General features: G+C 39.0%; 2 protein-coding genes across 4 annotated transcripts in view; one reads left to right on the top strand and one right to left on the bottom strand.

The window, feature by feature from the left end:
* Positions 1-20744, top strand: part of FBXL5 (F-box and leucine rich repeat protein 5) — a 37202-nt gene extending 16458 nt beyond the window's left edge. For 2 of the 3 annotated variants that reach the window (XM_075708702.1, XM_075708703.1), the window contains exons 4-11: positions 28-211; positions 2532-2714; positions 5220-5345; positions 6284-6432; positions 6632-6714; positions 8499-9221; positions 12153-12301; positions 20106-20744. In XM_075708702.1, coding sequence (XP_075564817.1) covers positions 28-211; positions 2532-2714; positions 5220-5345; positions 6284-6432; positions 6632-6714; positions 8499-9221; positions 12153-12301; positions 20106-20182 — 1674 coding nt within the window. In that variant the 3' untranslated portion in view covers positions 20183-20744. Of the gene's footprint in view, positions 1-27; positions 212-2531; positions 2715-5219; positions 5346-6283; positions 6433-6631; positions 6715-8498; positions 9222-12152; positions 12302-17829; positions 17973-20105 lie in introns of all 3 variants that reach the window. The other variant, XM_075708701.1, reaches the window with a different exon arrangement.
* A 2090-nt stretch (positions 20745-22834) lies between these two features.
* Positions 22835-24783, bottom strand: part of CC2D2A (coiled-coil and C2 domain containing 2A) — a 53696-nt gene continuing 51747 nt past the window's right edge. The window contains exons 32-33 of the mRNA XM_009482598.2: positions 24261-24438; positions 22835-23337 (exon numbers count right to left, since the gene is read on the bottom strand). Of these exons, the coding sequence (XP_009480873.2) occupies positions 23149-23337; positions 24261-24438 (367 nt within the window). The 3' untranslated portion in view covers positions 22835-23148. The remainder of the gene's footprint in view (positions 23338-24260; positions 24439-24783) is intronic.

A 24783-nucleotide genomic window follows, 5' to 3' on the forward strand; every position in this document is an offset into this window, starting at 1 on the left:
TTTTTTTTCCTTTTTCCTTTGCTTTAGGTTTTTCAGCCAATGTTGATGGAATACTTTACTTACGAAGAATTGAAAGATATTAAGAAGAAAGTAATTGCACAGCACTGCTCACAGAAGGAGGCTGCAGAATTCAGAGGTCTTAGTAAGTGGAATCAAGCAGAAGAGCTTCAGAAGGTCTTTAAGTATTCTGTGGATGAGAAGGCAGATCAAGGTGAAGCATCTAAGTAAAGTTAAATAATTTTCAAACTGCAATTTTTATCTAAAAAGCCACACCAGTGACATACCTAAAGTTACATACTGGCAGATAATTTTTTTTTATTTTTTTATTTTTTTTAAATAGGAATTTCTTCAAACCAGTTTTGAAATTTCAGGAACTTTACTGTTTGATAAGGCTTCTTGGCAGGTTGTAATGTAGATAGTACTGTACTGTTCACCTGTTCTCAACCTTCTTCCTCTCCCTTCCCTCCCATGGTAATATTTGATATAATAAACAGGCAGAAATGATAACTTCTAATTTCATACTTCCATTGAAATTATATTTTCTATTTGCAGACCCTGCATTTAATTCTTGGTTTTCAGGACTGCTTTATAAGCTTTTCTGTTGATGGTTTAATAACACAGAATAGTTAGCTAACTGTCAATATTTCAAATTAAAAGTAACTTACCTTCCCCAACTCTACTACCTAACTTCCCTGGGCCTCTCAGGAATCAGAAAGGAGGAAACTGTGTGTGGGGAGTGATGCAAGGGAATGAATCCATGCAGCGTGTGAGTAGGTCAGATGAAACATGCATTCTGAAAGTGGATATTTAATTTGCGTTAATCTGTAACTACCTTTCCTGATGAAACTTAGAATAAATGGGTAACTACTGAAGTGCAGTTCAGGCTTGTTTTATGATTGCTGAAGCAGCTTAAGTTGTCTGTGTTTGCAGTTTTCACTCCTAACTAACAAAGAAGAGTTAATTCCCCTTCTTTGGGGCATCAGTACACCAAAAGTGTGAGACTGATAAGTAGAGCAAGCCCTCAGGAACTGACTTTGTTGTGTTGATAAGATGTGGTGCTCTCATTAGAAAAAAATTGAAAAACTACTTTGTAATCAGCTTTTTTTTTTGGATGAAATTTGACTTCTCTGAACTACTGAACTGGTCATTTTCTGCCCTCCAGGTGAAATCTTCAGAAAAGATCATGGTCCGTGGTGTGAAATACTCTTGAATCTGAACAGATGAATGTGGCAGAAGTAGCCTTATGGCATTACTTGCTGTTAAGTCTAGCTGGAATAGCAGTTTTGGGACAGTAATAATTCTGCAATGGTTGTGTTCTAGACTTCAGGGAGAAGAAAGTACATGTCCTGCATCCATTTTTTAAAAAAATGGAAGAAAATAACACAGCTTACAGTCCTGTGCAGTTTTAACTGCATTTTAGTGTGAAATTCTCTGTAGTTTACCTGCAGCGACTTGCCAGGTATACGAATAAATATATTGATTTATCAAGTGAAACGGTATCTAATTACATTTTTTGAAGTAGCAGTAGATTGTCAGAGGGTGAAGTTCACGTTATGCTCCCTTTTGAAGCTTCTTTGCAGAAAGAAACTGGATCCTTGTTTCACTGTAAAGTCTTATGTACTTTGTGTCCTAACTTTTAAAAATAAATCCCTACTAATTCGTGAAACCTGCTATTTCTAAGGACTCCTGAAAACTATTCTAGAAATATTTTTTTCTCAAGTAAATGGTCCTTAAACAAAGCATTAAAAATTCTCTTAAAACGGCAAAACCGCTAACCAGAGGACTGAATTTGTTATTTTACATAGTTTGCAGCTCTCTTTGTACTACAGTGATAAGGGAGAGCTATTGGAGATGGTTCCTACTGCTGTCCATTGAAGTATTAATTACAGTGGTCAAATTTTAGCCTCTAACCTAATATTTAGTATTACCTTCCAAGCTGGATTGCTTGTCACCATTCAGAAGTTAAAATTAATTGTCTGTGCTAGCAGTTAAGCTAGAAATAAAATGAGACAGCTGCAAAGAGTTAAGCATGAACTTCTTGCTGTGTCCCAGTCAAAAGGTTGAGTGCTTTTACTGAGAGTGGTCCCAGCTGGTAGGTTCTGTGTGCTAGTACTGTTTCCTGGGAATGTGGCAAAGCAGGTATATATATCATCTGTGACATAAGGTATTTTTTTAAAGCATTTCATTTATAGCAGATACTGCTTTCATCTTGCTGTGGTTCAGTAGCAGTAGTTCACTCTCATCCAGGGATTTTTTGGACCCTTGGGGGTCAGGGTTGGAAAAAACTAGCAAGTTGAGAAAATGACAAACAGAAAACTGAGATGATTTTGTTTGTTTGTTTAAGACAGTATTACTGTGAAAGCTTTTTAAAGCCAAAGTGATACCTATTTTTTTCAACTCTTTTGCCAAACAATTGTTTAAAATTTTTTTCAGAAACTATTTTTCTCATTGCCCTAGTCAAAATGTGAGTTCCACTATTATTTAAAGCTGTGAGGCCGTGCTTCACTTAACACACACTTTCTGTATTTCAGAAACCGAAGTAACAGGGCACACCACAAATATTACTAATCTTCCTCCTGAAGTAATGCTGACCATTTTCAGTTACCTTAACCCCCAAGAGTTATGTCAGTGTAGTCAAGTAAGCACTGGATGGTCACAGTTGGCTAAAACTGGATCTCTCTGGAAACATCTTTACCCTGTTCGCTGGGCCAGAGGTAAGTTAAATCTGATTCTTCCTTTGGAAGCATGTCAATTATCAGAATTTCTGAGTCTATAGAAGAGAACGTTTTAGTATAGGCTGTCATGTACAATGAACCTGACAGCTGAGCATGCTTCTGGCAAGGATAGTGCCCCGAAACTTGGTTAAATGTTAAAAATCCCCAAAACATACTTCCCTCTTGTAGAACTAAGAAACTAAAAGCCATCTTGGTTGTAACTTAACGAGGAGCTTTTTTATACAAACTGTTGATTAGTTTTACTGAGGTTTGTTTGCTTGGATGAATGCTAACAAGTATATTCACCAGTACATCATCTTTCTTATGATTTAAGCATCTGTTTTGAGTTATAAATGCTGCTGTTAGACCTGTATCAGTAATATTTTTATTTCATTAGGTTACTAGCTAGAAATAAAATATATATTTTTGTTAGTTCCTGACTAGCGTGTTCTCCTCTGAGAGGTCTGTCTTGTGATTTGGATGTAACTGCAGAATGGAAGTATAAAACAAATGGAGTTCGAACATTTCTTCACAATCTATTCTTACTTTTTATATTCAAACCTCAAAGAAAACTGTGTGAATGTTAGTTTTAGTATTTAGATATATCACTTCAGTAACTTCTACTGCACTAAGGACTAAGTGGTTGGGTTTGTTTTTTTTTAATAACTTCTGTTCCTCAAAATCTCCTGTTAATTAAAATTTCCTATTGAGAAGTATAACCTTTGCAAAAGTACCTGTTCAAATAGACAAAATACTCTGTATTCCATTGAGGCCAGTTACAAGTCATCAGAGTATATTTGTAGCTTTAAATATTTCTATTTGTATTTGTCCATATTTATGTGAGTATTAAACAATCACTGGACTATGGCATTCCAGGCTTTGCAATTGCTGCCATGTCAGTGTAGTTGAGTAAAAAGCAGACCATTTGTGCTGTTTAATAAGCTATACCTTATGTGCCTTTGTAAGATTTTAGGAGAGAAAGCTAACAATATTTAACTTAAATTTTGAGACACATAAAAGCCAAAAATGTCTTTCTTGCCAGACCTTTATGGCTTCTAAAATCTGTACAAGCCAGAGAGGAGTTAAATGACTTCTGGGTCTGAATTAATTTTTTTGGTTGGATAAATCTTACTGAAGATAATAGATTGGTCCCTGAGCTGCAAAAGACTTAGTAGAGAGGAAGGGTTTCAGAGTTTAAACTGTTAAATTTTCATTTTCATCTAAAACCTAGTTGTCTTGAGAATTCAGTGCTATGCCAAAAAAAAGAAAAAAAATTGGCAACTGCTTAAAATGACTTATTCCTAAACCTGGCTTTGGCACAACAGGAGGCTAGTCGCATGATGTACTGTCTATACTACTACAGTTGTTTGTGCAGAAGTGCTCCAAACTGGGTGGAAGCTTCTCAAATAGGATTTACTGCCAGAGGGGGAAAAAAGAACATAAAACTACAGGCTTAGTTCATATTTTAACTTTGTTTTTTTCCTAATACAGAGAGGGCTTCTGAGGCTTTTTCTGTATTATAAAGATGGGTTAAAGAAGATGAGAAATGTTACCAAAACCTTTTGTTTCACAATTGGTTGACTCAATTAGGATTTCATTGTCACTGTACTGCTTGTATAAGAAACCTTGTTCCTTTAGCTGCCCCTCAGCAGGGGTTGCTCTTGCTTTGGAGATAGTAGGATCCCCGACTAGTGAGATAGTAGGGTAAGCTGTTTCTGTTTTAAGCATGTCTGTGCTGAGGGAGGCAGCAGACCTGCTTATACCAAGCCCAGCATTACAATATACCCAAACTAGAAGTAAATTATGCCTGTGCAGTAACCCTCGGGGAGAGGGAGTGCCCTACCAGCTAAAACAGTGGAGCTGTTGCTGTTACTCATGTTCATCCAGATGTTTTAAAAAAAGATTGTCTATTGATTTGAGTCATATGTATGTTATAATCAAGTATTGTATAGCTGGTTTAAGTAGGCTACTTTTGGAACTTGGGTTTCTTGATCCTGGAGTTGTCATGTGCATGGTTAAAACAGGCTAATAAAATATATCCTGGTTGACTGTGAGATTCCAGAGGAAAATGGAAATGTCTTAAACCAAGTGTTATAGTAAGAGTTGATGGTTAATTTATCTACCAGAAAGAAGTTCAGCACCTACACAGTCCAAACATTCCATAGTTGTTCTTGTTATTTTTGCAATCATACTGGGCCCTCCTAAGAAAATAAGGGCAACAGGCATGTCTCGGAATAGCATAATATGCTGTGAGTTCTCTACTGGTACTGAAACTGTTCCAGGAATCTTTTGAAGCTTTAAAATATTGATCAAACAATAATTATGTCAAGGTTCAGTCCAACTTTAGAGATAAATGCAAAATTAATTTATATCTTTAGGTCAGGTCGCAGTATAGTGAGAAGTTATCACTGCTGTTTTCTGCAGTGATGAGAAGTTTGTCTTAATCTCTTTTTCTTCTTTTTTTTTTCTTTTCCTTTCCTTTTTTTTGGGGGGGGGTGTGAGCAGGTGATTGGTATAGTGGTCCTGCGGCAGATCTTGAGACAGAACCTGATGAGGAATGGGTGAAAAACAGAAAAGATGAAAGTCGCGCTTTCCAGGAATGGGATGAAGATGCTGACATCGATGAATCGGGTAGGTAAACTCTGATTTTGGTGATTTCCACCCCCCCGCCCCGATGACATAGCTATAAGGAATAAATGTCTAAGATGGAATCTTTTCTGTAAAATCAGTTTAAAATACAGATTTTTTTTTTCCATACTTGATTCCAGTACATTAAAATAATGACAAAGGCAGTAATACTTACGTTCTGTCTAGATTAAATGCTTACTAAGCCAAGTAGACTTATACAGTAAAAAAGGTCTAGCAACTACTTAAGGTTCCTGAAAGGAGTACTTTTTTCCCCTCATCTTCATCTCTTGCTGACTCCCAGCTGGGTGAAAACAAAGGGGAAAGGAGGGTGAGGGGAGGGAGAAGCTGGCAGCTGGTTTTAATAAGCTGAGTTAATTCATCTAGGAGAGAGCAAACATGAGTGCAGGTAGAAGAAGAGTTACGGGGATATGTCTGGAGTTAGGAAGGAGGTAGAAGCTAGGCTTCATCTCTTTAGGAAGTTTGGATGAATCGTCTTGCATCCTAGGCTTAATTTAAAGTTTGTCTTAAGCTGTTATATCACAGGATATGAAATGTTCTGTGCAATTGTATTTCAGTGTATAAAGCAACTTGGTGGAAACGGCTGCCCCAGACAGCCCTGAGCAGTACATAATCTGTAGTAAACATTTTTCTAAGTCCTTTCATGATGATATTCTGTTAAGACTCTTACTGGTTTTACTTGCCATTGGAGTTAAAACTCTTCAGGACTGTCAGAAAAACAAGCAGATAGTTTTTAAAGATGAGGCTTAAGTAGTATGTTGAGCTAGAGTCAGCTAGAAGTTTGATGTAAGGTACTTTCTGAAACTTACGCCTTGCTAAGCTTTCTCTAGTTTCCTGATAAATTGTTTGATCTAAGATGGCAATGTGAATTCCAAATGACTCAAAGCATATTTTAAGGCTTTCTCTTTGGTTTTATTTTGCAGAAGAAGCAGATGAAGATTCACTTGCCATTAATATAGCACAAATGGAAAAACATTTAATTCATGGCTTAATTCATAATGTCCTCCCTCATGTAGGCTCCTCAGTGAAGACATTAGTATTGGCCTACAGTTCTGCAGTGTCTAGCAAAATGGTATGTAATTTGAAACTGGCATTTCATAATTGTGGCTATGCAGCCTCTAATTAATAACTGATGTGTCTGAGTTTAAAACACTCGGGTAGTGAAAATGAGTTGCAACTCAAGAGAATGTTAATTCTGATGTTGTCTCTTGACACTGTGTGCAGCCTTATTGGCTTGTGTCTTTGCTGATTATTTTTATTTCCTTTTCCAGGTTAGACAGATCTTGGAGCTTTGCCCCAACTTGGAATATTTGGATCTCACTCAAACTGATATTTCAGACTCTGTGTTTGAAAGGTTAGATAATTGTTGTTTCTTTTGGGTGGGTGGGGGGGGAATCGAGCATTTTGGGGAGGAAAAACATTCAAACATGTCTTAGTCCATTGCCAGTAAAGAGAGAAATAGAGAAATCACATTCAGGATTCACACATAACTCAGAACTTAACCAGAGTAACAAATCAATGAAATAGCAAGTGAAGCATGTAACTTTGTAAGAGCCATTAAAAATGCTGTGTCTTCACTATTGGATATGTATTACCTATCAATGTGTAGCTATCCATAACAATAATTGTGTTTTTGTTCTAGTATTAACAACTTGAAATTGTCCATAGATTTTGTGGAGTCAGTCAGTTATCGTAGTTCTTGGTCCGATATAGCTGGTAGTGTTTGGAATACTGCTATTTAAGACACTGATCAAATGGTGGGCAAAGCTCTGAGGCTTAGGTGTAGTAACTGTGGATTCCTGAGTTTTACTGATGCCTGCAGAAATTTCATTAATGTCACTGGGATGGTGCATGGATACAGAGCCTGCGCCAATGGGTCTTATTGTGGTACTGAAACTCAGTGGCTGTTTCAGCGTTCAACACTTTCATCATATAGTGCTCCCAAGTTTTAGGTGTTAACAATGCAGAAAATTTTACTAGCATCTGGTAACAACACTCTGCAGCTTATGCAAGAAGTTTTAGTCAAAATAAAAGCCTTCCGGAATTTCTGTGGCTCAGAAATCAATCTTTGTGAGCTTTTGTTGGTCTGTAGTGAAACATTATTTACTGCTCCTCATATATCTATATTTCCAACATCACAGTTTGTAACTCAAAAAATGAGTTTGTCTTGCTGTAAGTATAAGTAATCACTTACGGAAAGTAAATAATAGTTAACATTAACTATGGATAGGTAAAGGTCACTTAAATCAGCTATATACTTCTATAGCTAATAATGTAACAATATTACTGTAGATCAAATTTCTATTTTGGTTGAAAAAGGTAAGGCTGAAGGGGTGAGGTTTCGTTAATACGAAAAAGTCTGTTTTCATTAACATCTCTAATCCTAATCACTTTTATAGAATAATTAATACTGTACACAGAATGTGTTTTGGGAATCCAGCTGTTCTCTCTGAAAGAAATGGGAAATGACAGGAGGATAGATGATCAAAGTACACTGATATTTCAAGATGTATAAACAGCCACACTTGAGAAACTCAAATACTAGAAATTACAACTATTAAAATACTTTGAAGTGCATGTAACATCTCGGAGGCATTTTTTTGGGAGGTGGTGGTGAAATTTGCTAGTTCAGTAAGTTCACTTTTTTCATCCTTCTTAGAAGTTAGCTGTGATGTCTAGTAACTTAGATGGCTCTTGGTAACTGCATTATACACAGCAGAAGCTGCTTTTTGAAATTGTCACATGTATTTGGTGTTTGCAGTCTGATCTATTTAAAAATTTGTTCAATGTATGGCAAATTTGGACTTTTAAGTCTCAGTGGCAAATTTAGACTTAAGTCTCAGTGTATGGAAAAATACAGGTTGTTACTGATTCATGATTCATTTCACATTTCTTTAGACACAATTTTTCTAGGCATATATACAGCACTTGGAGTCTCAAATCTAACCTATCTCTGGGGTATTTTTTTAAATAGTCTATGAATTAATATAAGTATTTTACTTATGAAATGTCCTTTTGTATATTTAGCCTTAACACCTGTTTCTGAACAAAAACTAAAAAAACAAAAACAAACAAACAAAAAACCCCCCCACCAAATCAAAAAAACACCAACCAAACCATTTTTTCCCCTGATTTCAGTTGGTCTTCAGTTGGTTGCTGTCAAAATCTACGCCACCTTGATCTGTCTGGATGTGAAAAAATCACAGATGTGGCTATAGAGAGGATTTCCAGAGCGCTGGGTATCATATCAACTCACCATAACAGAGGTGTTCTGAAAAGCTGCAGAAACAGGAATGCTAAGACTTTGTGGAAAAACAGAGAGATTGCTCTGCAGTCCAACAAGAAGTACAATTGTTTGCATGAAATCAACAATGAAAACCTCATCGAGGGAGGAGATAGTGGGCAGCATTGGACTAAACCTGAGGGCTCAGAAAACTTCAATTCTCCTTATGTGTGGATGCTAGATGCAGATGATTTAGCTGACATTGAAGATGCTGCGGAGTGGAGACACAGGAACGTTGAAGGATTTTGTCTTATGGAACCAACATCCCATATTAATTGTTCTGCATCTTGCTACAGTAGAGACATTTATGGATTAAGGACTAGAGGGTGGCAGCAGCACTGTGCTTCTACTGACTTGATTTACTGCGGTCACTCATTTTGTTGTGCTGGGACAGCACTAAGAACTATTCGAGCACTTCCAGAGTCCTCTGCACTGTGTAAAAAAACAACAAGGACTAAGCAGTCAGAGAAAAAAGACTCTGCGTACTCTGGGAGTGAAAAAACGGATGAAGAGACTGCACGAGTTCTTCAGTTTCTCAGTCTGTCTGGATGCTACCAGATCACAGACCGTGCTCTCAGGTGAGGAGACATTTTTGAGCTATTTTGCTGCAGTATGTTTTTTCTAATTTTATTTGTTGGGTCATTCTGGGGTGAATCTGCCCAGTTTCAGTAGAAACACTTTTATTGAAGAAACTCTGGTAAGTTTTAAGTGGTCTTTGCATCTTAAAATATTTATGGTACTGGACTTGAAAACTTTATCCAGCTTTTCCTTCAGGGATTTAAAAAAACAAAAAAACTGCCCACAAATAAAAAATTTTTAAAATTTAGACATATCCTCTGAAGTCAAGTTTTTTTGAGAATTTATTGTTCTAGGCAGTATTAATGCTTTTAGATTTGATCGTTGGTGATTTCTTGTTAGGAAATTGTGTTGATTCACTGATTTTTTTTTTCTTTTAATTTTTTTTTTAAGTTTTGTTTTTTTCATTACATCTGTCAGTACACTTGAAACTTTATACAACTGGAGTAATATCTCATTTAACCAGTCTGGATAATGACATAATTTATGGACAGGCTGGATTGATGGGCTGAGGCCAATGTATGAGGTTCAACAAGGCCACGTGCCGGGTCCTGCACTTTGGTCACAACAACCCCATGCAACGCTACAGGCTTGGGGAAGAGTGGCTGGAAAGCTGCCTGGCCGAAAAGGACCTGGGGGTGCTGGTTGACAGCCAGCTGAACATGAGCCAGCAGTGTGCCCAGGTGGCCAAGAAGGCCAAGAGCATCCTGGCTTGTATCAGGAATAGTGTGGCCAGCAGGAGCAGGGAGGTGATTGTCCCCCTGTACTCGGCACTGGTGAGGCCGCACCTGGAATACTGTGTCCAGTTTTGGGCCCCTCAATACAAGAAAGACATTGAGGTGCTGGAGCGTGTTCAGAGAAGGGCAACAAAGCTGGTGAAGGGTCTGGAGCACAGGCCTTATGAGGAGTGGCTGAGGGAACTGGGGTTGTTTAGCCTGGAGAAGAGGAGGCTGAGGGGAGACCTTATCGCTCTCTACAACTACCTGAAAGGAGGTTGTAGGGAGGTGGGTGTTGGTCTCTTCTCCCAAGTAGTTAGTGATAGGATGAGACTAAATGGCTTCAAGTTGTGCCAGGGGAGGTTTAGATTGGATATCAGGAGAAATTTCTTCACAGAAGGGGTAGTCAAGCACTGGAACAGGTTGCACAGGGAAGTGGTTGAGTCACCATCCCTGGAGGTATTTGAAAGATTTGTAGAGGTGGTGCTTGGGGACATGGCTTAGTGGTGGACTTGGCAGTGCTAGGCTAACAGTTGGACTTGATGATCTCAGAGGTCTTTTCCAACCTTAATGAGTCTATGATAAGTTTGTATGTGCAGAACATCATGTTAAACATGACTTCATATAACAATGAAAGGAGAAAAAATAGTTGAACATTGAGATGCCTTCAAGAATTACAAAATTTGCTCTGTGTGGTAGTATTTGCCACTGATACTTTGTATTGTGTCAGAAAAATTTAGTTATTACTTCATAATGAAAATTGGATGAGGCTGAAGTACTTGCAGCCACCTGCTCAGGTATGCTGCAGCACTTCGGGCTATTTAAAGCTTCTTGGAGTGGGAAGACTTCATGCCTACCTGTGCTGCATGCTGTAGTGAACTGAGAAATAGCGTGAGGCACTGCTGGCATTGACTTGTCTCTGGAGACTTCATCCCCATTTGATGTTCAGAAGTACCAGCTGTTCAGATCTCTCCTGTAGTGGTTTTTCTGACACTTCCTCTTCCACTCACCAGTGTTAGTCTTGCTCAGAGTAAGCTCCAGATAGCAGTGCTTTGTGTTTGAGCTTGCTGCTGTTCAAGTGGTAGAGTGGAGTGGAACTGCAGAGTTTTCTTTGGTGCTGATTAGGTCATGCGGTGCATAGTTTGCATGTTACCGGTCTGTTTTTTCATGACTCGGTAATCTAAGACCAAAGCGAGATTGGGTCATTGTGTCATGGGAAGGGTTTAGTTGTGGTGCCAGTTTCCCATTGGTGCTTTTTTGGATAAAAGGCAGTATTTAAGAGCTGAGGGCGTGCTGGAACAAGTGCTTCTTGCACTCACCAGAATAGTTTTGAGTCTCTGAGGAGAGAGAATGAAACCTCATAATAGAAACACTTGCCAGTTCATTTCATAGAGAAGTTGTGAACTGATCGCTGGTTTTGTGGTCAACAGTTCTGCCTGCTGACAGGAGAAGGGTGTACAGTGATGCTCTGCATTTTCAGTTATATGTCCTGGCTTGGATCTGTAGCTTGGTGATTCAAGCCTGGTGTGTTTTTTCAGGTGGGTGAGCTTGTTTGTGGTTGAACTTGGGCTGGCTGCTCTGTGAGCTCGCAGAGAAGCAAGCAGCCTAACATGGAGTGATTGCTCAGGTGTGATACATCCACGAGGCTGTTGCATCAGCAGCAAATCTCTCTTGCAGTCAGAGGAAAAATAGAGAATTCCAGCTGAATAATAAGGTGGTGTGTTGGCAGAGAGAGGCTCCACTGTCAGGCCTAGGAAAATAGAAATTCAGACTTCAAAATAGTTTTCACCAAAAAAAATACAAGACACTCAAACTTTTGGAAGCATAATGCACCAAACTTGGGATTGTCATGTTTTCACGGTGGGTTGAGGAGCATACATCATGTTGGAAGAGTTGCCAAAATCAGTGGTGTTTTGGAGAAGAATGTCTTGGTACTTCTTAGAAATACTTGGTCATCTTTGGAGTCATTCATAAACAAGTGATTTACTGTTTAAGTCTGTCAAAAGGAATTGTTAGTTTGTGTCGACATCATTTTTCAGGTCGGTTACGCAGCTTTATAGGGTATGAAACGGCCAGATTTAAAACCACATGGTTTATTAGAGGTGTGGGGTTTTTTTGTTACAAGATGCAGTTAAGTCTGACTTGGTGACGGAGTGGAGTACTTGTCAGCTTAGCGCTGTGCGGACTCTTCAACACCTCTCTTCTGTCTGTTAACAGGGCATTGACGCTGGGAGGAGGACTGCCGCATTTGGAACACCTTAACCTCTCGGGTTGTCTCACTGTAACTGGTGCAGGCCTGCAGGATTTAGTTTCTGCCTGCCCTTCGCTAAACGATGAACACTTTTACTACTGTGACAACATTAACGGTAATGTATTTTTATGAAGATGTGATGCTTTTCTGGACACCGATGTTTGGTTTAAGGACACTTTTTAAAACAAAACGAAAAGAATCACCAAAACCCCACCTTTTTTTTTTTTTTTTTTTCTTGGCTCTGTAGCACTGAGTTTCACAGACTAGTTATGGAATAACAACTGTTAAGTCAGTTTTTCCTTATTTGTTCTTTTGGTTTTTTTTGCTTGACACTAGTAGAGTTATGTATTACCTAGGAAAGCATTTTTAGTCCATGTATCTCATAATTTAGTTTAGCATAAATAATAGGGGCTAGAAAGTAAGTCTCCATATAGCTAATACACGCTTGCCCTTTCCACATCTTCCTTGTAAACTATGTAGTTGTATGTTTTCTTTATGGTCTTAACTGCCGACAGAGGCTTCATTAGATTGGTACCAAAGCAGTGATTTTTAAGAAAGGAATGACATGTGTTTTGCCATGCAAACCTCCCATATTGCAGTAGTTCTATTATAGGATATTTTTGATCCTACCATTACGTGTCCTTATGGAAAATATAATTTAGTTTTTCTGGTTTTGCTTGAGTCAGTAACTTAGGAATGGATCTAAGCTGGGGAAGGATCTGGATAAATGCATAAAATACGTTTATGAAGCAAGTCTTTTCAGTGTTTATCACACTGGAATTCAGTCTGGGTTAGGTCCAGTAAGCATTCATAGTGTTAGAGATGGGAACCATGGTGTGACTTGTATTCCATGTGTGAATTTAAAACAGGTGAGTGCAACAGAAAGGAAGGGAAAAGGAGGATAATAACTGAGTTCATAGCATTAAAAGAGCTAATTGTGTGTAAACCAAAATTATATATATACCAAAATATGGTAGTTCATGGTGTTCAGCTCTGTCGTTTGCATCTGTACTGAGATGCAGCCACAGCAGGTACTGCAAGTAAATCTGTACTGACATTTGGGTTTTCAGTCCACTGACATGGATATAAGATGATGCACTTGGATTGGATCCTAACATTACAAGTGAAAGCATTAAATCATACTTTGCTTCCATAATTTTTGCACTTTGTGCACTTTTTTGACACTGCTGGTTTTTTTTCTTTTGAGATGCTTGCTTTTTGTTACTTCCTTCCATTCTATCCAGACTACAGCTTTTAAAAATCTTCTAGCATTTTGACCTGAAAATTTTAAGGTTCCATTTTTAAAATCCTTCACTACTCTCCTTTCTGCATTGTGTTGAGTTTAAAGATGCCTTCAAAGACCAGTTAAAAGCCTTTTTCCTTTTACATCTGATTCCTTGCTGGTTTTCCTCTGTTTTCACTTCTTTTAGTAATACCAGACTTGATGTTCTGGTTTGTCTTCAGACATTTCTGTTTCTTTCCTTATCCCTAAAATACACTATGTCATCTTAGTATTAGTTTACAAAGCCAGAATCTCTTGTGTGAGTCCACCACCTTAAAGCTTGGCTGTTCTATAAAATTCTCAAGAAATTACTTACATTTAAACAGAATACTTTTTGGAATTATTCTGTAAAGTTGTCCTGATCCTCTTCCTGTTTATTTCCTTCCTTTTACTGCCTGCTGGAAGCTGTGAGCCTATAAGCTTTGCTTGGTTCTGTAAAGCATCATGCATGCCTTTGGATGAACAGTTACTCCTGTAGAGAGAAATCAACAGGAGAGTGAGGCTGTAATGGTCTGACTTCTCACATCTGTTAAGAAACAGTAGCATCACAAAAGTTTGTGTCTGTTTCCTTTAAGAAGGAAGTTGATAAAAACTTACGGGATGTCCTAGCAAAATTCTGAAATGGGAAATAACCTTTTATAACTGAATCTCCTGCAGTTCTATCTGGGTACTGTTCTTTGTATTTTCACTCAGACGTCATTGTGATAGGGCTGTTCAGTGTGAAACTGATGCCTTGTTCCACCCTAGGCAGCAGGATTTCTGTGACATCTTGAACTATTTCTGTATCATTTGGTATTTCTAAAGTAACTGTAGGAAAAGCAATAGCTGTTTCATTTAAATCAATCCATATTTGAAGGTGTTTATGTTTGTTTGCCCATATGTAGAGTGTATTGTTAACTGCTGCACAAAGATTACTGCTCTGTAAGCATGTAGAGAATAATTTAATAATTTTCTTTGCCCACCAGCTTATCAGGGATTGTTTTCGGGGAAGGAGTTATGTTCTGGGATCATGTTGGAAAACACATCAGTCTTGCAGAACAAAAAATGGAGCCAACAGCATGGACTTTAGTCATCTTTGAATAATAAAGATACCACTTTGTCATCTGTTGACATATAAGGGCTTTACTTTCACCTACAGTCTGTTTTCACTTTTTTTTTTTTAATAAACACTGAGCCTAACTGGGACCCTTACACACAGCTTCATTGGATTTTCTTTGTGGAGGGCTTGCTGGATTTGTTTGGTAGGCATGTTTGCAATTTCCAGATTTTCATTGCAAGTGCTGGTCTAACTGTAGCTGCTCTACCATTTTAGTAGGCTAAAACTGAGAAGGTAGAGCAGCTATGGTTAGACTGACGCAGTTGGGTCTGAGTCAGAGACTGCTGTTGCACAGTAGTAATATGATGCAGCTTTCGTGAGCAGAGACCATGCATTTGCATACATTTCCAAATCTATTTGCTGTTTGTTTACTGTTAGTATGACTTCAATTCTTGGTTTGCATACTAATATTTAGGATCTCTACCTATGTTTTGCTCAACACTGGAGACTTGGAGTTAGATAAACAAATCTGTCAGTATACACCCCTTCTAGTTGCTGATTTTGTTCAATGTCTAAAACACATTTGATTGTAAATCACACTGAACTCAGTAAGAAGAGTTTAATGTTTGAGTTGCCTCTTGCCACTTACAAGTTTATACTTCCCCATAGGCTGTTTTGTCCAGCTGTGTTCAATCTCCTTACTGTATGCTCAGTTTTAAAGCCTGGAGTGCTGTCAGCTTCAAGATTAGAGAAATGGGGCTCCCTAATTTCTGCAGCAGTAGCTCCTTGCAGCTTTTAAGTATGATGCTGTTTCTAGAGTTTTTAAATGATGTGGTCCTCAGGTGCTGTAATTAAAGAAATAGGGCATTAATGAAATAAAGTTGTGGTGATTCTGATGATTCACTCTTTTCTTCTGGCATTTAGAAATTCATTGGTCAGTTTGATCTGTCTTCCAGCAATGGAGCCAAGATTTTGGAATTTCTGTTAAGATTTATGGACTCCTGTGTGCAGATTTATACGGGGAATGTGGTGGTGTTAGACTTCAAGAGTTTGGTCTCTCTTTAAGTTCTACAGATAACCAAGGTGCTCTCATAAAGGTCTGCAAGTGTAACTTTACCAAAGGCTGATACAGAGTAGCACTTAATAAACTCAGATTTTAATTTAATATTGCTTTTATATTTTTTTTAAAGCTGATGCTTAATTTGATCAGTTTTTTGGTAATTACCCTGTAATGTATTACTTTTGCTGTGTTACCATCAAATATGGTATGCAGTGTTGATGGAGCCTCTCGCTGGTGATGGCTGTGAAAAAGAACTGTCTTTCCTTCCCTCCTTTGTGTTCCTCCCAGCTCATTCTTACTGCCTTCCTGTGGCCGGGCCGGCATTAGTCTTGGTAAACTCAGTCAAGAACTGGGGTAACTGAAAGCCTTCCCCGTGCCCCCCTTCCTAGATGGGTCAGGGATCCATCTTGCTGTAGACCACATGAATGTTTCTGCTGCCACCGGCAAGAGCTATAACAAGTGGCTAAAGGGACGTGGTGGTGGCAGCCAGTTGTCCTGGCTGGATTGGCTCCTTCACCACGATCTTGGTCTGGGTTGTCCTGTATTCTTGGTGAAATGCCTAACTTCTTTCTAGGAAATTTTGACTTAATTTCTGTTTCACTAGTACATGCAACAAAACGGAGTAATCAAATAGCTGTGCTCCTTTCTTACATTGCAAGACATGTTTATATGTACTTTATTTGAAAACACAGAGCTGTTCATTGTGAGTAAACAGACCTCTGTTCTGGATCACCTGAAGCATCTGAGTAATCAGACATGCATGTAAAGAGCATTACAATAATCCAGTTTTAGAGGTAACTAAACCAATAATGTGGACTGTGGCAGGTTAGATGAGAATCTGATTAACTTTGCTTTCCTAGGTGACCCAGCCCAAAACATGTTAATTTAGGCTCTTCACTGCTAGCGCTCATTAAGGCTTCACAGTCAGTAGAAAGAGAAACCCTTCTGAATCAGCCCCACTGTAAGATCTGAAATGACCGTCTCGCTCACTGGACAGTATAAAAGGAACTGTATGCAGTTACCATATTGCTTAACCTGGTGCATCAGTCAGGTGAGATAAATTGGAGACCTTGTACACAGAGTCCGAAGAAAACAGGAGTGTGTTTTGTCAAGATTAAAGAGGCCATTTGAATTTAAACAGAGATAGTTTGAAAACAAAGTCCAGTCCAAATGAGGTCAGTAGCAAAGACGGGGGAAATTGGAGATTAGGAAGCCAAAAAGGTATAGCCAAAAGTCAGCTGTAGTAAATAAAGCTAGGGAAGCAAAAATGGTCTCTGTGGCTATCAAAAGTAAAGGCATTTTGATTTTGCTATCTGCATCAAATGTGAAAAGAACAAGCTAAGGAGGGCTAGGGCATTTGTTGAGGAGATAAATGACCTGTGATGGAGGAGATCACTTGCTATGTCAAAACATAAATGAGTCATAATGAAATAGGCTTACTGTTAAAATAACCGTTAATGACGCTTACTACCTTGTTGTAATAAAAGCATAAAATACCCTCCAAATTATGGGAATTGCCTGTACAGGCTAAGAAAGAATCCAGGGTGGGAGATTTCAGGAGATGAGGTTTGAACCCTGAATATTTCATTTCATCTGAGTTCTTTATCAGAGGCTATAAAAGAAAGTTAGTGATGGTATAAGGATTAGGCATGGGACAAGAAATGCAGCGTAGGAAGAAGGTTGAATTTTCACTGTGATGTGGCTAATGTCATTTGTAATTCAGTGCTTAATAAATTAGGAAATGAACCTATAAACTTTTCAGATGATGCAGTTTACTTGGAAGCTTCTAAGTTTTTGAGATTTTAAGTTGCTGTTAAGACACCTGGTTTGAATTTCAAAACTGAAAGCTAATTAAAGGATAGGAAGAAAGGCCAGGGCTTAATGACCACTGTTGAGGATGGACAGGAATCTGGGAGGTGACATCTCTCTCCTCTCCTCTGCCCCCCCCCCCCCCCCACCCAAGAGTTCTGTGCTGTGACCAGTCTTAGCATTTCTGTTGGTGTTGTGGCATAAGAAATGCACGCAGTAATTACCAAGTTTTTGAGTGGTACTGAGCTGCCTCAAGTAACAATACTGGTGCTGAAGATTTCCAGAAGGACTTCTTATGAGCTTCAATATAGCTGTATGTATGGTTATATGTCTGGGTGGTTGGGAATGATCAAACTGTGATTGCATGAAACTGAATTCGGAGCTGGCAGTTGCAACGTGGAGACAATGATTTCAGAGAGCTGTCGGTGCTAATTCTGAGATCTTTCCTGTTTGCAGCAGCGGCCAAAAAAGCCACCAATGTTGTGCATCATCAGGGTGTTGAGAACAAGATAGAGGGTGTTGCTGCATGGTCCTGGAAGCCTTGGGGCACTCACATTTGGAGTACTGCATGCGGTTTTGTTCTCCCCATCTTGAGGAGTGTATGTAATGGAGTTACAGAACATACAGAAGAATTCTACTAAAAAGAGTTAGGGAACTGAGCAGCTGTCTTGCAAGGAGACACTCAAAAGGTTGGAACGTTTCAATATTGGAATGAGAAGGCAGGAAGGGGGATGCCTGTTTACAGAACTGGGCAGGCAGTAGGTGAGGTGAATGTGCAACAGTAACTCTCCAAATTCTGCAGTATTAGAGCTCAGGGACAGTAGGTGAGATGAGTAGGCAATCGATGTAAAGCAGATGCACAATCGAGTGAACTTCTGGAAGTTGGTCCTGTGGGGAATTGTGGAAGCAGTATCAGCAGGTTTAAAAAGAGGTTAAACAAATGCAGGCACAACTGAACCATAAAAAAATTCTAAAGGGGGTGGACTTTAATGTCCTTACTACAACAGGTAGGGATGCTGGGGAGATCTAAAAGGTATGCATGATAGGCTTATATGGTCTCCCTAGATAACACTTGCTGTTGCCAGTGATGGAGGTAGGGTTAGACAGACCATTTGTCAGACCCAGAAGGGCAGTTTTTATGTTCCAGTTATGGGCATGAGGAAGAACATTCTTAAAATGAGCAAGAAAAGGATGGAAAACAGTATCAAAGGATGCATCCCTTCCTTGGGATGTTGTGCTTCTGTACGTTTTGTCAACACGCATTTTAACTAGAAATGTGATGGTTGCTTCAAAATTACTGATGCGCTGCTTAGCTGTGGCAGTGATGAGGAGGGTCAGCTACGACTTGGAAAATGCTACTGCACAGAACATGCTCTGCTAGACCAGCTATTCAGAAGCACCGAGTCTCCTTTTTAAAGGACTTACGAAGAAGCTTTCAAACTCTAGCTCGTAAGTGACTTGGAGGATCAAAAGTTAGTTCAGGTGAATAAAAAGATTTGAAAAGGAAACGTGAGTTTATTGACAAATGAAAGGTTTACTGTTTTGCATACTGTAACCATTGTCCTTCATTATAGCTTCAGGTTTGTTTCAGTCTCATGCATGTTAACTTAATTACCTTGTAGAATATTGCTCATCGGTGTGTGGCATGAAGCAGAAGGCTGTTTTCCAGACACCAGGTTCTTGGAAATTAATTGAATTATGACTTTAAGTTACTGTTCAAGGGGTAAAAACAAGACAGACAGAGCATGGTGCCCTAGTTCATGACATTATTTTGCTAGTCCTTTCCAAACGTATTAAAAACACCTTAAATATTTTTTGATTTGTCTCACATACAAAGGGGAGAAACTTGGGTTGTCCTGGTTAGGTCTTTGCCAGCTTGTTTTAGTTAACTCAGCAACCCACTTCCAATTTGTGTTGGGTGCTAGAGTTCAGCCGACCTGAATGTAAATTTTTGTGTCTCTAAAGCAGGCATATGGCTGCAGGAAATAAAATCCTATGCTAATAAATTTAGTAGTTTCTTATCTCATGATCACTTTAACATTTCAAATTAAAGGGATAACAGTAAGCAAAGGTAAGTGGAGGTGGGTAGAATTACAGTGTTGGTTTATACTGTCTGTGCTCGCAACTTTTTCTTTCTTTTTGAAAGGCTAGCTTTTAGCCTTGTGGCTTCTGATGACTGCAGTGATACCAAAGGTGATTTTTCTCTTTAGTTTTTTAATTTGTAGTCAGAGTACATGAGGTCTAGCCAACCATGAAGTGTTCATGGAGGAAAAAGCCTTCCAGACTAAAAAACTGTTTCCATTATAGTAGAAATAGTTTTGGAGATTGTTTTCTTTGGTAATGCCATGAAGTCATCATCTGAATTTGAAAAACGGGAGTTAAATGTGAAATATTGTGAAATTTGTGAAAACATACCTCAGTTCTGAAAGCTAGCTGCGAGAGCTTGCTTAGACTTGCTCATTGTACATCTGTGTCACTTTGAATGTGTTATCTTCATGCGACTCAGCTATCAGAACAAAAATCTCTTGAAAAATAACTGTTGCAATTGAGGCTTTTGTACTGTGATAGTACTGGCAGTGTTTCAGACTTCACAGTGCTGAATGAAGTTTAGTGTATTTAAAAAAAAAAAAAAAAAAAAAAAGGATGCATTTTCTGAATTACCAGGTTACAAGAATTCTCAATCTAAATAAATGGCCTTTTCTTCTTTTCACATATGTTCTGTTTTTGTGCAGGTCCTCATGCTGAAACCGCCAGTGGATGCCAGAATTTGCAGTGTGGTTTTCGGGCCTGCTGCCGCTCTGGCGAATGACCGCTGACTTCTGATCTTTCAGTCTACTTCATTTAGCTGAGCAGGCTTCCTTTCATGCACTTTACTTACAGTTCGCATCTTGTGTTAACAATCCTTGGAGTGAGATTTGTTATACTAGCCTGACCCTGCCCACAACTTCAAAATCTTAATTATAAGTGTACTGTGCAGTGTTGTAACAATCTCACAAAATCTCATTTGGTTTGAAGGGGTGTTGGGTTTTGGTTTACTTAATTTGGGGAAGATGGGAAAACATTCAGATTTTTTTTAATGCCACTTTCTTTCAAGTTTGGCACTTAAATATACTTTACTGATTATTTTGTGTTAAGTGAATTTTTTTTTTATTTTGAATCTGTAAGTACAATATAAAGCTCTGCAGAGAATTTGAAATGTATTTGGGTAACAATTATACATCTTTAGGAGCCTTGTTTCTTCCCCTTTCCTCTCATCCTGAAGTTGTTCTTTACATTGCAAAATTAGGGAAATTCCCACCTTCCTTTTGCATTTGGTTTTGTATTTGGGCTTGAAGGACATACTCAAATAAAACATTCCCACCAATAAAAAAATTATGTAGCAGTTGAATATATATACTTTTAAGGTGTAATATCCAGGCGCACTATGCCAGTAGGCTGCAGCGATTGGGTGGGAGGGTGTTGTGGCGGTTGCAGAGCTGTGAACCTTGCAATTGGGGGGGTGGCTTTGTTTTTGTGTGTGGTTTTTGTGGTGGTTTTTTTTTTTTTTCTTCTTCCCGTGACACTGTTAAGATGCATTTTTTGAAACAACTTCCAAGGAAGTCAGTTCTCATCCATACGTAATCCGTGGAAGACAAGAATACATTTTCCTCATTGCTTTGATTTTTAAGACGACACCTCATTGAACAGTAGAGACAGTAGAGAAGGAGGGAATCCCTTGTTGGGCTGAGTAAAACCAGTGCTAGGAAGAGAAATGAGTAATGTGTGAGTTGTGGGTGAGTGTGCAGGGCGGTATGGGGAAGAGCCCATTGCAAGAGGGAGGGAGTGTTGTAGCCCATGTTAAGCTGGAAACTTTAATGGCCACCTGCTCATATGACTGGCATAGTTGCAGGTTGTTTTTCTCTGGGGCAGAGGAGGGGTAGCTGGCAGTCTGTAGAAGGCAGACAGGTTTTTTCCCCCATCCTGCCTAATTTTGAAGGCTGACAATATGTCAGACTAGTAATTTTTACCTGTCTTACTAATTGGATAAATTCTCTTCTTGAGTAGTATTTATTTAGGACAGCAGTCATGATGACATATGTAGCTTTCAAGTTTCTTGGTGTCTGGGAAGTTAGCTTGCAGGCGTAGCTGGAGATGACAAACTGCAAGTTTTGACACCACGTTGCTCCCACTAATACTGAAGAGTAGCAAGGTAAGAAAAATACAAGTGGACGTAGAGTTGGCGCAGAGTTGGCTGTTCATGGTTAACAGCTGAATGCGGGCTAGAGGCAGAATGCATGGTGCTCAGTTAGAAGGCTACAGAGGAGGCGCAAAGGAATTGTTCCAGCAACTGTTGTTTCAGGGAAGCTGTATTATATTTACTCTGGTGCCCAAAGGTTAGAGTAGATCCATGGCCGTTTGTGCAATGCTGACTGAGGCAAGATGAGAGTCGTAAAGTACACGGTGGGCTTTCTTCCATCTGTCCTTGTTCCAGAACTCGTTTCTGAGGCTGGGAAGGTGCAGCTAGTGGTCCTTCTCCTCCTTGCTGCTAGGTGGTGGTTTCTGTGCAGATTGGTAGAGAGACAGCTGAGGGCTGAATCAGCTGCAGAAAGTTCTGCTCACTTAACATCATATTTCTTCTTCACCCTTCTCTGAAGGGGAGCTGGACTAAACTTTGGAGATGTCAGCAATGTTCAGCAAAACATCACATGGTGACAAGTAGCTGCTCCTCTCTGCTGGAGGTTTATAGAGGGGACCTGTGGTGGCAACCACAGGCTCTAAACCAAAGATTTTGTCTAGTATTTGTTAGATGGACTGAGTCTAGTTTGGAATTAAGCTCAAGAACAATCTTAACTTTGATATGTTGTGATGGACATCCTTCCTAGCTCAACCGACCGTCATTTTTGCTTGGAAGAGTTTACTTAGTAAGGTAACTGCAGGAAAAGGATATGTATTTATATCAGCATTAACAGTTAACACTGCTACTTACGCACTAATAAGCAAATCTGAGTTTTAGTAAACTATTCTTTTGATAATCTTTTACTAGGGTAACTTACAGATAAGGATCTCATACTCCAAAGTAATTTAATCAAATTCTTGTATAAAATGAATGAGCTTCCACTTTGTTTTTGGTATAAATATTTATTAAATACCTTGTCTTTAACTTTTAAACAAAATGTCATCTTACACCTCTAAATGGTGCTGGCATTATACAGACACTAAGTATGAAGTAGCAGAAGCAGCAGCTTCTTAAAAGTTAAAATACGGCCTTCACTGATGGCTCTTTGGTGCATGAAATTTATTCATGGGTAAATAGTCCTGGTCTTCATTCAGGAGCTCAGCTACTGGAAAACTGTAACTATCTGCAACTGAATGACAGTGTCTTTGAAGGGAAAGAAGGTCTGTAGATAAACTGGCTAGCTAAAAACACAGTTTTCAAGGCTTGATTCCAGGAACCAAGTTCCACTTGAAAATAAGGTGGCTGAACTCTGCCATTTTGCCCTGCAATGTCACTGTCTGTGGGCATGTGTAATGCTTTTCAGAGTGTGATGACCCACTGGGAGCAATAAAATAGTGTATAAAAATCACCTATTAGTACCAGAATTTTAAGCTGTCAATCTCTTCCTTAGCAGTACTAAGTAGTATCTTCAGTGGTTGTAGGGTGAATAAAGCTCATGTGTTTGCAGCTACTAAAAATCAGGTTTTCACTCATTTGATAGCTCAAATCAGCAACGTGAGAAGTCTGTTACATTTACCCCTACCAAAGCAAATTTCTTGAGGTATTCAGACTGGTCTATACTACCTGTTTCGAACAAGTGAAGCAACATAAATCCATACAGAGAGAACATTTTGGGGATAAGCATGAATATACACAGCTAGAGCAAATTCAACATTGGAAACATCAATGGTATGAACTCCTGTGCTGTGTACAGCTTCTATTAAAGGTCTGACTTCAGAAAATGGCATATGAATAGGAAATCCAGAGACCTGGAAGAAAGAAAGAGGAAAAAACAAACACATAAGGTAAGAAGAAAACATAAAGGCACCTGAATAAATACATAGTTTTAAAAATCTGTTCTACTGTGCATGTAACTTTATCTTTTCTGTTGTTGGCCTGAGGAGATGCAATAAAAAAGCCCATTTTGTATTTTAATATTGCCTCCCTATCTCATATACTCCAGGCAAACTTTGACATTTTTCCTCTTTAGTTTGCATTAAGTTCAGAGTGAATATGTTTAGAAATCCACTAGAATAAAGTTATATTATCGAACACATACAGCATAACTTTGCTGCTTTTCTGCCTCTTAACTGGTTTTAATTCATTGTGGTCTCCTTTAGAACAGCCTGGAGGAAGAACGCATGGGTACGCTGGTGGCTGCAGTGAACACTTAAGTAAATTTTCTTCCGTCTTTAAAGAGGGGAGCAAAGAGTAGACAACTGAAGTAAAGCATGTTGTTGTGTGGGCTCCTGCACCTGTGAGCAGACTGTGTGTAGCACTGCTCGGCACCAGTGCCAGGTTCTTACTGACCAGGCTTGAGGCTAATGTGCCAATCGACCCATAAGCATCCAGTGCTAGGAAACTGTGCTTGTATTTATGTGTTTGAGGTAGTGACTGGTGTGGTACAGCAATAACACAAGAACAGTGCACCCAATTTATCGGTATGTTCTTATCTTCATGTTCAACAGAAAATTTTTATCTCCAACACCTACAAATGACAAAATAGATCATCGCTCCTTCACTCTGTAAACATTACATTGGTTTATCTTTAGTAGAAAAGCTCTTGTGACTTTTGGTAGTAGAGGAAATAAATAGCCTAGGACATTCTTCTATACCACAAAGTAGCAATACTAAATCCTAGGGATTTAGATTCCTGCTTCCATGCACAAGCCATATACGTTTACAACTGTACCCTGTAATCTCCTAGCTGTTTTTGCAGCTCTGCCTGATGGTCATCTTCTACATCTTTGCCTCGGTTTTGTTCCAGCAGCGGCAGAAAGTTACGTAGGGTAGAGGTACAGTATCTATTCCAACGAGTTAGGTGCCTTGGTCTCCATTCCATAATCTTATCTTTCAATATTTTTTCAATCCTGCAATAAAATATACTGTTTATTACAGTTCTGGTATTTACTGGATGACTGATCTCCCTTGACGTACTTAGTATAGATTATCGGGAACACAAAGGACCTCAGTTAAATTTACCAGTACCTAAAAGCACAGAAAAGCAATGCCAACATAGCTGTATGGTGCCTTGCATGTTCAGTAACAGCATGGGAGCCCAGGGGCTTACAACCCTTCTTAGTCTACACCCTCTCCTCTCATCCCTCTACAGCATTTCGGCTTATTAGGAAACCATACAGCAGTGCTTCTTCAGTTCTTTCTATCTGGTAATCTCTATTAAAGAGAGAAAATTTTAGAAAGCCCTGCAAGCTACA

Source organism: Pelecanus crispus, chromosome 4 (genome assembly GCF_030463565.1).
Source record: "Pelecanus crispus isolate bPelCri1 chromosome 4, bPelCri1.pri, whole genome shotgun sequence".
In the NCBI taxonomy this organism is placed as follows: Eukaryota; Metazoa; Chordata; class Aves; order Pelecaniformes; family Pelecanidae; genus Pelecanus; species Pelecanus crispus.